We start from the raw sequence: 15,417 nt of genomic DNA, 5'->3' as shown, positions 1-15,417 counted from the left end.
CTCCTGCCTGTGGGATTATACCTTCTGAGATTCGAGTTCGTTTACTGCCATCATCTTCTGCCTCCTCCAACCCGAGCAAGATGTACGCAGCTCTCAAGAAAAGCAGCAAGGACAGCACCTCCTCCGATAGCTTGGCTCTCTCAGACTACCACGACGAGCATCTCGGTAAAGACCGACCGCTTCTGGAGGAAGAGGATGCCTGCTACATCAACCGCCCTTCACGGCGCCCATTCTCCCTTTTCCGATGGCAGAGCCTTTGCTTCCACTTCCTGCTTGCCTCGCTCTACGGCGCGGCCTTCTTGGTCGCGACGTCCAAGTCAAGGCAGGGGGCGGTGGATAAGCCAGCGCATTTGATTGATTGTACGCTCTTCGAGCCCCTATCTCCGAAGAAGCCAACCTGTAAAGAACTGGAAGACTAACGACAGACCAAATGTCCACTGTAGCCCCCCTCCACGAAGCCATCCAGATGGAACGCAAGACCATCTACGCCTCCATCGAGAGCGAGAACCCGTTCAAGGGCGTCCCCTCGGAGGAACTCGACCACGCGTGGCACCAGCTGTTCATCAACTCCAATATCCGGGTCACCGCCGAGGATCTGGCCCGGATCAACCGGACTTCGGTGCCGATTAATGATGAAAAGGGGGGGTTTTATGCTATTCCCGGTAGGTAGTCAGCAATGTCATCGTCCTTTTTTTCCGTTATAGGGGTATGAACGGTCTGTGGCTTGAAGGCTGACTGGGCAGTAGATGTGTATCATCAGCTGCACTGTCTGGTAAGAATCCCCCGCTTGGCCGGGTGATAAGCCTGGAGCTGAAAGCCAGTTGGCAGAAATTCTTGCGGCAGGTCGTCTACCAGAATTACTACCACATCGGGAAACCGACTACGCCAGTTCATATCGGTATGCCCCAATCCCCCATCCCAGCATAACGCAAGCGTAGGTTCCTTGTTTAAGGGAATGGAACAGAACACTGCGTCGACAACCTCCGCCAGAACATCATGTGCAAAGCCGACGTCGCCCTGCTCACCTTCACCTGGGATCCGGCCGACCGCGCCCCGAAACCCAACTTCGTGGTCGAGCACGAGTGCGCGAACTGGGAGAGGATGGACAATTGGGCCAAGGAGCATGCGTTTGATATCTTTGATGAGACGACGCTGGTGCATCCGACTTTGGGTGAGTCTTGCTTTCATTGGAGGGGATCAAGGGGGGATTTGACGGGGGGTTTGAGGGGTGAGCTGATTTTAGGTGAATAGGTCCGTCGTTTCCGGAGAAGGAGTATAAAGCTACCGGGAAAATTCCGGGGCATCCGGATTTTCATCCGAATGAGTATCATGGCGGGGAGATGCATCATCATCATGATGGTGCTTGAGGTTGAAGGGAGTAAGAAGGGGTTGTGGACGAGGTTGGGTGGAGTGCATCATTCCCATGGTGCTTGAGGGGAGGTGGACTGGCTGGTTTGTCAGTATATGAAGCTTTATGGTGAGATACGCGATTATCGAGCAGGACATGGGCAGTGCACAGAGTGCTGTTTTGCCAATGGGCGAGGTAGTAAATCCTATTTCCAGGATCAAAAGGCTGATCAAAGAAAGTCAGTTCAAAGGGTGAGAGTGAAAGTAAACAAGGCTACATTGCTTTACTCCTGTCCTGGGTTTTAAAGCCCTAAATCCAGGTTGATTCACACTCAGTAGCTGCCAGTGAATCCATACCCAGTATTGAGTAATGGTGAATCAGCATCTCTGTATTTCCTTTGAATAAGAACCATTATTGAATGCAATAGACCAAGTGAATGGGCACCTTAATGCAGCGGTCCTCGCCCGACGAGGTGCTTAAATACCTCCTTCTTTCCCTTCTTCCTTCCTCTTCCTCTTCCTTCCTCTTCCACCTCCACACTTCTCAACTCCCATCTTCCCTCTTCATTTTCCATCTCCATCCTCTATCCTCAATCTTCATCTTCCATCTTCATCCTTCAGCTTCATCCTCCAGCATCACCTTCCATCTTTCATCTTCCATGCCATCCTTCCACCTTCCACCTTCCACCTTCCATCTCCCACCTTCAACTCACCCTCTGCATCTCCATCTTCATAGCCCACTCCTTCTACTTCGCCACTCCACCACATGCTGTCTCTACGGTATTCTCTTCTTCGTCAGCTTCTTGCTCATCATGCTACATACCATCACTCCAACAGTTCTTCCTCCTGACTCATGTCGGCAACATTCACAATGTTACTTTGCAACCTATCCTCGTGCCTACACATCACTGATACCTCATCTGCTGTCCCCCACTATGTTGGCTGCTGCCGACTGCCTGTTCATAGGAGCAGTGGACCCGAAATCGTTGTTAAAGAAATCCTCACAGCTACGGGACCCGACCTAAGACTGCTCGGTTTCTTCTCTCTTCTTCTTCACCATAACGGAGGACCTATTCTGCTGGTGTGCGATCAAAGCAGTCACAAGCGTCTGCAGACTTTCCATGTACCGCTCTCGTGCATACACCCGGCTCATCTCGTCTATCACCCTTATGATGCCTGCCCACATGACAAATGGCCAATACAGGGCAGCTTTCCCAGGTGGGAATCCAGACGCCTGGGACACCTTGGACGAACAACCACTTACGCTCCTGGAATGAGACTGGAAGGGCAATTTTCACAGTGCACGGAACAAGGAAAGCCTGTGGGAAAGACTACAATAGAATTTTGAATGCTTACCCCAAGTCTTTTCGTGAGGAAATCAACGCGCACACCGACGAACGGAAGAAAAATATCGGCTGGAAGGCGTTGTGAGAGTATCCTTTACAAGCTCTCGAGAACTAGCCAAACAGCTTTTCGGTCAGGAGGCTGATTATTGATTTTGGGTCTGCCGAAGTGGATGATATTGTCTCAGTCGCGAGTTTAATCACCAGTATTAATGATACCGGCAGCACATTGAATCGGAACCAGTTGAGGTTCGAGTTTTCGAAAAATATGCCACAGCAGGAAGAACATACAGTGTGATGAGCGATGCTCCTTGTACCCAGGACAAACAAATTGAGATGCTGGGCATTGGAATCAATCCCACTCGAGCGAAAAATATGGTTTTTGTGGACCTGTGCTTTGTACCTGAATACGAAAACCAGGCGAAGAAGCGCATTAATAAGTGGGGGCCGAAGGCATCGATGACGTTCACTGGATAGCATACATCAGCCTGTCATGAAATGTCGGCTGTGAGGCTCACACGCGGTATGAAGTCGATCTAGCTTTTCATTTACTGATCCTCTTTTCACGCGACCGAGGTGCCAAAAAAAAGGCAATTCCGACACAACGGAAAACAATTAGAGGACTTCGTGCTTCCTCCCCCTGCGGGTTTCACCATGCCCGTCCCTGTTGCTACAACCCCCTCACAGTGGCCACCTCTGGGCAGCTTTTGCGGCAAATCTTTCAAGTGGTTGACACCTACACCGTGCTCCCCTTGCGCCGCGGCGGCAAAGACGTTAAATGGGTGAAGGTCCGACTTACTGCCATGGACCACCGTGCCCTGAATGAAATGTGCAAGAGCGCACAACAGAGGACCGTCGCCATTTTACATCGAATACCATCGAAAGACTCTATGACCATACCTAGATTCCTGAACAGTTGTGGAATCAACTTGAATGAGTTCGAGGAGCCATCAGGTGCAAGCAGTGGTTCCAAGAGTCCGAACGTCTCAAGGGCAAAGCGAGAAAGCTGCCCAGACGCCCGAATGCATTGCGGTTCCAATTCGTTATCCAGCAGCCCAGTACCTTGCAAGGTTATTGTTCGCCTTGGGCGGGCCGTTGAATATCGCCATGAGAATTCTAAACCACTTCAGAGCATGACGCTTGGAGAGCAATCAGTCTTCAACGTGAAGAATCATGCAAAATGCATCTGCTCTGCAACCTGAAATCATCGACATGCATGAACCAGCTTGAACAGAATGTTGGATTTGTGTGTGCTGGCAACAAATCTAGAGCTCAACGGCTCCAACATATTCAAGTGCACTGATCAGCAGCAAGCAGATGTGGAGCTTCGACCGAAAAATGCTTCGAGATAATGCAGCCAGACACTTTTCTCAATGAGAGCACGCGTGCTTGGCACGCACAAATGTCTGCACTATAGCCTTACAAGAGGGGATTGATCAGACGATCTCACTGTTCAGGGGATCCAGGGCCGAACCAGTTGGGGGTGTGAAGCCATACATTGTTCGTTGGAACAGTCAACGGATCTTTCGGAGACGGTCGATGTCTTCGTCCAGAAATCCAGCTCCCAACTGAGGGAACACGCCCAAGTGAGAGTCTCAGTCAACTTCGAGCGCACTGAGTCTCATCTGTTCATTTTGAACGGATGCAAGACATACGCGAGATACCTGGACCATGCTGACGATGTAATAAAACCCTGTTGCTTACTGTCCGAAGAGTAACTGACACTTAGTACAGTTCGATCGCATTGTGGCTTGGTTAGAAAAAGTAATCAGCATGTCTCCACTCCCTGGGCATGCTGTAAGACTCCAGATCATGGTCACAGTGGCTTCTCGGACAAGAGGGCCTGCGGCAAGGGCAAGGGAAGTGCATGCCGCTGCAAGGGCTGTGACCGGCAGCTCTTCCGAGCCGCAGTCAAATCCTGCCGGCACTGCGAAGCTAGATAGAATGCATCAAATACGGCCATGCAGCTGATCAATGGACCTCAGTTGCTTTTACAGAAAGCAACAGCCCAAAGGCTGCTTCTACAGCACATGTCTGACGACCTTATTCTATGATTAGGCGGAGTCCTGGACTGGAGCTGCGAGGCTTCGGAAAGGCGAGGAAAACGTCAACTTCGGTCTGGTCACTTTGCGCATTGCTCGCATGCATCTGATCTCCAATGTGTAGCGATGGTGGTCAGCCAAGAGAATACGATTCAAGATGTATAGTGAGTTGAGTTTGACTTAGATTCTGTACGAACCCGCGCGATGCAGTTCTTAGGGCCTATGCAGAGATCCGGCGATCATGTCAGGGGCCCGCATGAACACCAAGGCTTTACTGTATCCTTGCGACCTTGCTAACTAGACGGTTCTGGAACCCAGAAATCATGCAGACATAGAACCGCTCAGCTTTCAGGATAGCAAGTCAAACGTTACTCGACTTCCTGACAAGCATCGGTGGGTTGTAGTTGGCTACATTGACGCTGACTACGGCGGTTGCTTGGATACACACCGTTCGACTACTGGATACGTCTTTGCATAAGTGAACGGTCCGATCTCTTAGTCATTACGCCTATAGACTTGCGTCACGGCGTCAATGCATAAAGCCGAATACATAGCGCTTCATACCGCGAGCAAGAAAGCCTGCTGGCTCATCTACATGCTTAAAAATCTCGGTTTCCAAAGTGCACACCTGATAACCATTTACATTGACAATAAAGGCGCAATCGCATTGGCGCAGAACAACCAGTTCCACCGGAGGACCATGCATATCAATATTACATATCATTGGATTCATCAAGCTATTCAACGCGGCGGTATACACTTAGAATACGTTAAATTCCTAGAGAACCTCGCGGACTTGTCTACCAAGCCACGGAGCCCTGCAAGGGGGTGTATCGGCGCGTGTGGCCTTATATCGCTGAATCACATAACGCGGAAATATAAAAACACCATATAGCCGTGGCGAGTTCCTTCCTCAGTTAATAATTCAACCAATTCAACGAATTTGTATTGCCTCAGTTCTTTTGCCCTTGATATCGTATCCTCCAACAAGTTCTCGTGGGAGGATGCCCTGGGTATAAAGTACAGTATTTGCATGCTAGGCGAGCCCCCTCCCTCTTACCCAAAATTGACAGCCCTAAGAGGTACTGTACAGTACAGCCATTATCAATATATACACAAATCTCCAACCAACCCAAGCAGGAATCTCCCCTATGACCAGTCCCCCCTCTACCCGCTAACCCCCTTGCATCGACCGTGCTATCAAGCATCATGCAGGGAAATCAATAAAGTGGCAGATCATCCCGCACCAGCAAGAATATCACCTCCTCTTCCGTCCTCCCACCTCCCACCCCCGTATCATCCTCTGCCTCTGCCTCTACAACAACCCCATAAAACCCACCCATCCCCAGCACTGACCCTGCTACCTCCCCTCACCACACCCTCTTAACCTTCCACCCTCTAATCCCCGAAAATGCGCCTCCCACTCCCTGGCCCAACAACCCTCACCCTCCTCCTCCTCACAACCCTCCACCCCCCGACAACAAAAGCATGCACCCCACCCCCCGACCCAACCCCCGAATACCTCCTCACGCGCGCGCCCTGCACCACGGACGCCACCTGCCAGACCACAACAACCACAACCACACCCCCGAGCACCGAATTCTGCTTCCACCCAGCCAACCGCTGCCTCCCGCGCCTCGCCGCAGGGACATGCTGCACGACCGACGCCGAATGCACGGCCAACTACTGCCAGGCCGGGAGCTGCGCGCTGACGCAGACGGGGAAACCCTGCACGCAGGGATCCGACTGCAGGACCGACGATACCGATCCGCAACAACGATGGGTGTGTGCGCCGCAGACGAACACCTGTCTCCCCGGGGTGCTGGGCCTCGGGGCCCCGTGTCGCGTCGACGAGCAGTGCGGGTTCGGGCTTTGTGCGGCGGGAATTTGTGCGCGGCCTGCAGGGGAGTACGGGGCGGTTTGTCGGCAGACTCAAGAGTGTGCGGCGGGGCTGGTCTGCGCGTATAGTCTGTTTAGTGAGGATCGCGCCACGAAAATGTGTCAGGCGGCGCCGGGGCCAGGGGCGTATGGGGCGCCGTGTGCGGGCGATGGGGATTGTGTGTCGGGGAGTTGTGGGGTGAATGGGGAGTTGGTCTGCGGGGAGCCGAGGGTGTGTAAGGAGGAAGGCGAGGGCTGTTGGCGCGATGCCGATTGTTGTCGGGGTGGGTGTCGGTTTGGGAGGTTGTGGGTTTGGAGGACTTGTGAGGTTTAACTTGAGGATTTAATTTGTCAACCAGCTAGGCTATAGCAGAATGTCATATTAAACAAAAGCACTAGATACCAAACCTTCGTAATCCAAGAACGAGACAGAAGCTTAATGTAAGTTCAACCGCGCCAAACTGTCCTCCAAGTCCGCCGCACGCGTCACGCCTTCGGTAGCGATATGATTCTGTCCACCGACGGGCTCCCCACACTCGGAACATACGGCCCTCTCCATCGCCATGCCGCACTCCCCAATCGTGAAGGGATGGCCATTGCGACGGTAGTACCAATGCCCCGTGCCACGGAACTCCTGCGCCATGGCAGTAATGACCGCCATGCGTTCGTCGTTGGTCACGGGAGTATAGAACTTCGCACCGAGAAGCATCCTCTCGACACCGTGGACTTCGTCCATCATGCCACGGGTCTGAGCAGGCCAGGAGGTGCAGAGGGTCCTGGCGTGATTGAGGGCTTCCTGGGCATGGGCCATGTGTCGCTCTACCAACTCAGGCGAGGCTGCATACGATCGCTCAAAGCCATGGAGCTGGGCGAGGAAGATATATCCCTCCGTCTGGTGAACAATGTGATTCGAAAGTTCCGCTGTCTTCACGAGAGCCTTGCATTGGTCGCGATTCTTCGACAAATCCATCTCAACCGCACTACGGGTCTGTTTCGGGGCCTCGCGATGAAGTCTGAGAAAGTCAGCGAGCAAGGCGATATCCAGACGCAAATTGAGCGCGGTGGCTTGAGCCGACCCCTTCAGCTGAAGGATATCGTCCTCAGGCTCAAAACTCTCAGTGGCTTCCTTTCGACGACGAGCGATTTCAACCAAGTTGCGTACTTTACTGTACTGCTGCTCCTCGGGCGTTACTTGCTTCATATATCTCTTGATTGCTTGCCGTAGATCGAGAATGTACCGCCATCGTCTCTTGCTGGCTTGAGAAAGTATATTGCACATCGTAGCAAGTCGGCCTTCGCACTTGCCCGCGATCTTGACAGTGGCCGGCCAGACAATAGGTTGTTCATTTGTCAATTCCTGGAGCTGTCGTATGCATCGAGGGAGGGTCTGCGCTAGTGGGACGAATTCGCGATTCATGTACAATATTAACCTTTTTGTCGATTCATCCAAGAGAGCACGGCGGACCAACCGTCCGTATCGGGCGATATCTCTCAGGGGCCCAGGGCAGCTGGCGCACGTCTTGATGTCGTCCATGGAGAACGGCTCCATTGCTGCGGCAATACCAATTGGCTTCTCCCTTCCGTCAAGAATGTAGTATTTCTTCATGTCCATCTGGGCATCCATATTCTCAACTGTCAAGAAGTGCCACAACGAGGAAAGACGCATGGGTTCTCGTCGAGGTTGATGTCCCGGTAGGTCTCTCCAAGGATAAAGTCAACCATGTGATTCTGGATTTCATCATCCCCACATACTTGACAATATCGCGCAAGCGGGCAAATCTCCCCACAAATGGACGGGCATTGATGCCCGCACGCTAGAAATTGATCACACCTCTTCGAGCATGGGACATGGTCGCATGGAGCAGCACAGGGCATTGTGCAACGACTGTGAGGGCAGGCAGACAGGCAGATCTCTACGACGCAAGGAGTGCATGAATCCGAGCATTTATTGTCGCATCTAGAATGACCACAGCGAATATCACAGGCTGATTGACAAGGTGGACACACTGCTGCTGATCCATGACACGGCGTCTTGCATCTATGAGCGCAAGTAGATTGGTTTCTGCCACACTCCTGTTTGCAAATGCCATGATCGGTCTGAGTTTCGGCCGTATCACTTCTGGTGACACACTTGACACAAGGATGCTTACACAAGTGGCCACAGGTTAATGGGGTCCGACATTGAGCAGTACATTTGTAATGTGGAGCGGTGACATCAACATGGCATGCCACGGTAATATCATTTCTGCAGCCAGGAACGGTCTTCTTGAGCAGCACAGCGCACCGGACTGTTGACAAGTCCTGACTTTGCTAGCATGGAAGATTAGGCATCAAATGGTCGCAGTCGAGCTGCCTATTCTTCTGGAAGACATTCGTCATGCATTTGGGTGGGGATTGATCGCCGCACTTCTGGGGACAGGGATGAGAACATCCTCGAAGTGGTCTTTGACAAGGTTCCAGGCAGTATACCGCATTATGTAGGATTTCAGAATGACACTTTTGCACGCATGCATGGCCACATGGCATACGCCTTTCACATCGCAGATTGCATCCTCCTTCGGGTGAGAGACGTGGGAAGTCGCTTGGTTCGCAGACGGTTATCTCACTCTCCGGGTGCCGTGGGCACTGTAGCTCTAATCTGGTGCGAATGTTCCCGTTCTCCTCGAGCATTTCAAGAACATCAGCCCACATGGGAACATGCGTCGACGTCATAGAGTTGCCAATGATGTACATGCCATGTTTAGCTCGAGAAAGAAGGACATTGACTCGATTCGGCGTCCGGAGAAAGCTACAATGAGTCTGCGGATTGCTGCGGACCAGTGAGATGACAACCACGCTCGCCTCCTCGCCCTGGAAATTATCAATTGTAGCAACCCGTACGCTCTCCAACAGAGCTGACCTTACTCCAGTACAGTTCGAAGTCGGGTCATCGTCAAAGCCAGCCTTATTGAGGTCATCCTCATCATGGTCCCCCAGAGCGATCGTATACAACTGGCCGAGTCTGCGTCGTAGTTTGTGAAGCTGACCAAGGTAAGGCGTGATAACAGCAATATCATCACTCCTGTACTTCCCCTGCCGTAAGAGGTGACTGACATGGGCTGTAGTCATCTCAACTTCATAGTCGTTCCATTTGGATGTGGCTGTTGCATCCTCAATTGACGGATCGGCCTCTGGTACACGGTTATCTAACCACAATAATCGCTTTCGAAGCCCAGCAACGCCAGGATATACATCCACAGATAGTGCGTCTTGGAGCTGCGGATATAATGTGCCACGTACAAGCTGGGCGATGGATGGATGCATACGCCGCTGCGTATTCAAAGTACTGAATGGCAGGTTGGCATCCATAGGGCTCTCTGTATCGACAAGGCATTCGAAGAGAGATACATCCAGGCCATACTTTTCGCCACCATTCTTGTTCTCGCGCGATATTTCATAATTCTGTACTTGGGGCCGGAGCTGGAGACGATCACCAATGAGGATTGCATTTTCGACCGATAGCAAAAGAGTGGTAAGGACATGAGCTTCAAGAACCTCTCCTGCCTCTTCGGATAGCACAACCTTGGACTTCAGCCTCCGGAGCATATCGAGATTTCGAGCCAAACCACTCGTTTTAACGCCAACAATATCAGCCTGAGCGAGACATCGCAGATCAACTTCACTGCGAATGTTGTCAAGCTCACGTTTGGCAGTGTGATGTGACCCGCAAATTTTTATCAATTGCTCTTCCATTTCGCTCCGTATGTCCATCTGCCAATGTTGGTACAAAGCTTGTCGTTCAAAGTGTGACATCTGCGTTAGTTTGACCGAAGTCATTTCTTCGACCTTTCGAACATGGTTGGTGTCGGCCTTCCCACCGGAAAAGCGCCAACGATTTAAGACTTTCTTGCAGTTCTTGCCCTCTTGATGTTTGAAGCCGTCCTCACCTGTACCGAAAAGCTGGTTATAATGATCCGTATGGTGATCGCACAAGTGATGCATTAGTCAAGCAGGTGTGATTCTGTGTCAATTCTATGTTCTTGAAGTCACGAGCACAGTCTTCTAGAGAACGATGAGACTCCCACTGACCTCTCTTTTCAAACTTCGTCTTGTCAAATTTTCTCGCGAGTGTCCGTAGTTGAAAGAGCTCCATACATTCAGCTTTGGACCGCGAACCGATTCGAACGATTTGCTCGGTGACTTTGCCTTCAAGTAGGGAACCCAAAAGTTGGTCAAGAGCATGATTGGTGTATGTTACACATAAGTTCGGTCCTGAGTCTGCCATATCAGGGCCCTTATTTGCAAGAAGGACCTTGATAATAGCAACACCTGTATAGCTCTTGCCAGTTCCTGGTGGTCCTTGAATCAATCCAAGTCTTCGCTGAAGAGCATCGACAAGGGTAGTCGCCTGTGCATCGTCGAGGCTGGAATGCTGACGCAGAGTTTGTAGGTCGGCTGGCTGATCGGGGTAAACATACAACTCTCTATCTTCATTTGTCAAGCATCGGAGATCGAACCGGAAGCCGGGCTTTAGGGCATAGAGCGGGGGGGACACTGTATTGGGCTCTGAGGTACTAGGACGAGGAGGAATAATCAGGCCAGACAGGGGCAAATTCGCGGTCCGCTTTAATTGGAGTGCTCGTAAAGTCGGCTCAAACGCTGGGAGAAGGACACCAGGAAACTCCACCAGAGCGGAGCACGGTTCTTGCTCGGTGTATTGTCTAAGGAGACTCTGGATATTCTTGTTTCTCCCGTCGGTCAGCTCCACAGTAATGCGTGCAACTTGGGGATCTTCCGATAGAGAGCGCAAATGATTCTTCTCTCGTCGCTGCTTTCTAGCGCCGTGTCCTTGTGCCATATTCACTGGCTGCTGCTGCTGCTGCTGAACGACGGTACAGAAAAGTACAAAATTCGTTCTTGCTATGAGGCATACTAAAGCACCTGGCTGCAAGCGTTTAGACATTTTCCACCATTCTTCGCGCTTCGTAGCCGTCATTGAAGCGACATTGGCAGGCTGATAAAAGCCAACCTCAAATTGTACACCGGATGTTGAGTGGAACTCGACACTAAGGATTCTCACATCGTGGTATACATTTCTGCGTTGTTGACTCTTACCTCTCTGGGATTGTCCCGAAAGTCTGAACTCTGAATGGATAGCATCGCGGAGAAGACCAATGGTATCCTCTCGCAACAAACGGAAGTTGCGATCCAAGAGCCCTTCAAGACCACGTACATGCCACTGTGAAGGATCATAGAGGTGAAGGTACTCGTTTCGCATACTCAAGATCTCTTGGTAGCTGGGCACGATGCGAGCCTGACAGATATCTGCATGGTCATTGTCATGGCGGCCCCCAGGTGGCTCGCACTTACTGACAAAGTTCCCACGATCAATAGCAGAACCTTGAGAATTATTCTCTACGATGCTGGGAAGAGAACTACCGATCTCGAACCGTCGCAGTAGGCGTTCTAAGTGCACTTGAGATTGACGGTGTAAAGAGGCCTCCGAATAGCTGCTCGTCCAGGCGAGAAAGATCTCCTCGAATCCTTTAGCAACCGTTCTGAGATAGTCTTGAACAAGTGCCTCCGATTTGAGCTCGACCATCTGAGAGAAGACCGAAAGAGTAACCTCCAACCAGGATGCAGTGGTTTCATCCTTTACACGTTTGTTCAAGACGTCTGAGACGTAGGCAAAAAGTCGTGATGCACTGGCACCCCCTCTGCCGTATAGCAAGTTGTAGATGGTTCCAACTGCTTGCTCGAGGACTGGAGAAGATAGCACCTCTGGGTGGGAAATGACTTCGAAGAATGGGATGGCCTGGGCTCTGAGAATTTGTTTCTGTCCGAAGCCATCCAAGCCTTCGAAGGTCTGGTCGAGCATTTTCTTGATACATCTCGAACCACTCTCAGTGCTAAGGGTTTGTATGACGGACTGCCGCATGCCAACATCAATGTCAATAAGTCGTCGTGCCTCTCGGAAGACAGAGCTCAACTGAGAGGCTGTGCTAATGATATCAACGTTTCTTTTCCATGCTCGAAAGTCTCTCTCTGAGTTCGATAGACGAGGATATGATGATCTGTTACGGGCTGCTGGTCTGGGGAAAGAACTCGCTTGGTCGTTTTGCACGTGGGCGTATCGGCAGCTCCTTCTGTTGCAGTTTCCGTTGTTCGCAAACTCGTAACATATCCTAGATGAAATAGGGTTGTCAGGTCAGGAGACATGAAGGAAGTGTGAGGGACAACTGACCCTGGAGTCATGGTCACTGAACACGGAATATATTGATGATATGATCGTAATGATGTCAAACGAGTGAGCGCGTAGAGATAGTTCTCGAAATGTTTTCTTGCCGTCTCGTGAAAGAGAGGTTATCCAAAAGAGGTTTGGCTGAGTATCAGAAAGTAAGAAGGAAAGTGAAGATAATATTCCAATTTGGTTGATGATATACCAAATTGCCTTGTGAAGCTGGAACGGAGAAGAATGAATGACGGTCCGCAGAAGTACCTTTGTGAATTTTCAGGATGATCAATAGACACTCACCCAGCCCACAGACTTGATGGGTAAGCGATGACTGATTCCTCAGCCCGTATCACAGTTTTGATAGTGAAGATAGTGTTTAGACGATGGTGGAACAGACACAGTCGAGCAGGATATGTGTTGGGCAGGATCGCAAACGAGACGCAAACGCAACGGTGAGTTGATGAGGTTGATGAGAAAAGGGGGAGATTACGTTAGTGGACAGCGTGACGTCCTTCGCTCTTTCCCGACACACACATCATAGTTTGCTAAGGGGTCGGACGGATTGGTGTGTCGGTTGTTGGCTTGCTGAAGTTCAGCAACAGGAAAGGAACAAATTCATGAAGAACACATAAATTAAAGTCTAAACTCCGGAGCATTTCAGGAAGGAAAGTAATGATAATTTTCAATCGCAAACCCAAGCCCAAGTTCGTTTTGTGCCCACATATAAGTAAACCCGGAAGCATGAAACATGAAAGCCGAAGAGATATGATACCTAACCCAATCGTGCCATTGAAACAGTGCCAGACAGTACAAGGCGAATCTGCAATCCACTCACTTACCCCTTTACTCGTCGCCAACCTCCTCCACTCGAGGCGCCAAGTCGCGCTTGACAGTGCTGGAAGTATCGGGTGCTTCGGTTGCCGTCGTGGATGCTGCCGGAGCTGCGTCGGTAGCGGGGTCGGTAGCAGGTTCCGTGGCCTCCCCAGCCACAGCCTTCTTCGACTTCGACTTCTTCTTCTTCTTATTCTGTCGAGTGTGTCAGCTTTTGTCCCAGACCAGGAGAAAACCATATACATACCTCTTGCCATCCCCACAAGGGCTTGAAACTATCCACGAAGCCGACATCTTCAAAGAGGTTGGGGAAAAGCCAGAGACCAGGCGGCACCGCAAAGACAGTGATGCAGAACAAGATGAGACGGAAGATCGACATGGCGAAGAACAATCCCAGCAGACCCATCATGCCGACACTCAAGTACCAGACTCCCTGTCGCAGCATCATAGGCCATAGGGGGAACAACACGACGGCAAAGATACCCGCCACAACGGCACCGGCCATCAACTTCTGCTTCAACTGAGGTCCCTCGTACAGCCAAACGTAGTGCATCATGGGGTTGGTTTCCTGGTGCTGCTCGATCTTGACCGTCCACAGCCCCTTGACACGGTTCTTGGGCTTGGCGTGGTTGTGGCCGGCGTGGGGATCGACCTTGGAGACTCGGAGAGCCAGAAGAGACAGGGGCAGAAGCTTGAAGACGTTCTCAGCGGAAGCACGGTCGGTCACTGGCGGGAGGAGGGAGTTCTTCTTGGCGGCAGCTTTAGCATAGGCGGGGGACTCGAGGGCGCGAATAGCGCGTTTCACTGGAGAACTGCATCAGCACCACTGTTATCAGACGAGCTACCAGATTGTCAAACCTTTGAACATCTCCTTCCGTTGACCGTCCATGATACATGTCCGCGTCTTGAGGTTCTGCGACTGCAGGAACTGCGCCACTGCGATCGCCTTCGGGTCGGGAGGATTGGACGGGTTGACGGGAACTTGACGAGTGGTCTGCTGGGGCTGAGGTTGTTGAGGTGCTGGGAGATTCTGGCCGGGCTGACCGGGCTGGCTGGGCGGTTGAGCTCCCTGAGCTCCCTGAGCTTGTGCTTGGGCCTGGGCCCGGGCTTGAGCCTGAGCCTGGGCGATCTGTTGCTGGTGTGCGGCGATGGCGCGCGCTCGGAGCTGCGCGACATATTGTTCGGTGCTCATATTGTGCTTAGCAGCCTCTGCAGCAAGTTGTTCGCGCTGCTGTTGGGCGAACTGTTCCGGAGTCATTCCGCGTCTGGCAGCCTCAGCAGCGAACTGCTGCTGCATGGCCGCGATCTGCTGGGGGGATGGCCCACCGGGCGCCGCCATAGTGAGCGATGGATGTGTAGATCGAACTAGCTGAGAACAGAAAAGATCATGCGACGTTTGCAAGAAAGCGCCTGCGTTCTTTCAAGCTTACGAGGAGCACGCCGAAAGACGAGGAAGAGTTGGGGCGGGTGGAAAAGGGCGGGATGAGATGAGTTCAAGGGTGAGATGTGAAGTGCAGTCGAGTGCGGTGGAAGCAAAGAAAGAAGAGGCCAGATGGTGTTTGGGCCGGGCTCCGAGTCACCCACCGCCTTCTTCTCCGCACTCGGCCGGCCGGAGCTTTTCCTCCTCCCCCTCTTCCGTGCCCTTCCTCTTCGTCCCTTCTCCACTGCCTGCCTCAACTCATGCTGTATCGCATGTAGCTCCCAATCCAACGGTCATGCCGACTTTTCCATCGCGCAATCAGCCTCTCCGCTGTCTGCGGCT

At 51.8% G+C, this 15,417-nt stretch overlaps 4 protein-coding genes across 4 annotated transcripts; 2 read left to right on the top strand and 2 right to left on the bottom strand.

Annotated features, from left to right (window-relative positions):
* Positions 1 to 80: 80 nt before the first annotated feature.
* BO86DRAFT_318167 (oxidase ustYa family protein) lies at positions 81 to 1,367 on the top strand (the record flags this gene model as incomplete). The annotated part of the gene is made up of 5 exons (XM_025668203.1): positions 81 to 360; positions 444 to 662; positions 818 to 898; positions 965 to 1,171; positions 1,252 to 1,367. 5 exons carry the CDS (start codon positions 81 to 83, stop codon positions 1,365 to 1,367), a joined length of 903 nt encoding a protein of 300 aa, XP_025525413.1.
* A 4,776-nt stretch (positions 1,368 to 6,143) lies between these two features.
* On the top strand, positions 6,144 to 6,712 carry BO86DRAFT_381180 (uncharacterized protein; the record flags this gene model as incomplete). The annotated part of the gene is made up of 2 exons (XM_025670756.1): positions 6,144 to 6,515; positions 6,710 to 6,712. The coding sequence occupies 2 exons, from the start codon at positions 6,144 to 6,146 to the stop codon at positions 6,710 to 6,712; spliced, it is 375 nt and encodes a 124-aa protein (XP_025525412.1).
* Positions 6,713 to 7,046: 334 nt separating this feature from the next.
* Positions 7,047 to 12,527, bottom strand: BO86DRAFT_435818 (putative NF-X1 finger and helicase domain protein; the record flags this gene model as incomplete). Its single annotated transcript, XM_025675984.1, has 13 exons — positions 7,047 to 8,237; positions 8,273 to 8,361; positions 8,398 to 8,424; positions 8,479 to 8,523; positions 8,578 to 8,648; positions 8,682 to 8,755; positions 8,831 to 8,855; positions 8,895 to 8,915; positions 9,018 to 9,042; positions 9,139 to 9,460; positions 9,491 to 10,549; positions 10,581 to 10,648; positions 10,679 to 12,527. The coding sequence occupies 13 exons, from the start codon at positions 12,525 to 12,527 to the stop codon at positions 7,047 to 7,049; spliced, it is 4,866 nt and encodes a 1,621-aa protein (XP_025525411.1).
* A 911-nt stretch (positions 12,528 to 13,438) lies between these two features.
* Positions 13,439 to 15,116, bottom strand: BO86DRAFT_390904 (Sec62 family protein translocation protein). The gene is made up of 3 exons (XM_025672489.1): positions 14,514 to 15,116; positions 13,903 to 14,459; positions 13,439 to 13,850 (listed from the first exon to the last, which is right to left on the bottom strand). The coding sequence occupies exons 1-3, from the start codon at positions 14,992 to 14,994 to the stop codon at positions 13,668 to 13,670; spliced, it is 1,221 nt and encodes a 406-aa protein (XP_025525410.1). The 5' UTR covers positions 14,995 to 15,116; the 3' UTR covers positions 13,439 to 13,667.
* Positions 15,117 to 15,417: the final 301 nt, after the last annotated feature.

This window comes from Aspergillus japonicus (assembly GCF_003184785.1).
Source record: "Aspergillus japonicus CBS 114.51 unplaced genomic scaffold BO86scaffold_44, whole genome shotgun sequence".
Lineage (NCBI taxonomy): Eukaryota > Fungi > Ascomycota > Eurotiomycetes > Eurotiales > Aspergillaceae > Aspergillus > Aspergillus japonicus.
The sequence above is the reverse complement of the archived record's forward strand: the minus strand, read 5'-3'. Positions and strand labels throughout refer to the sequence as shown.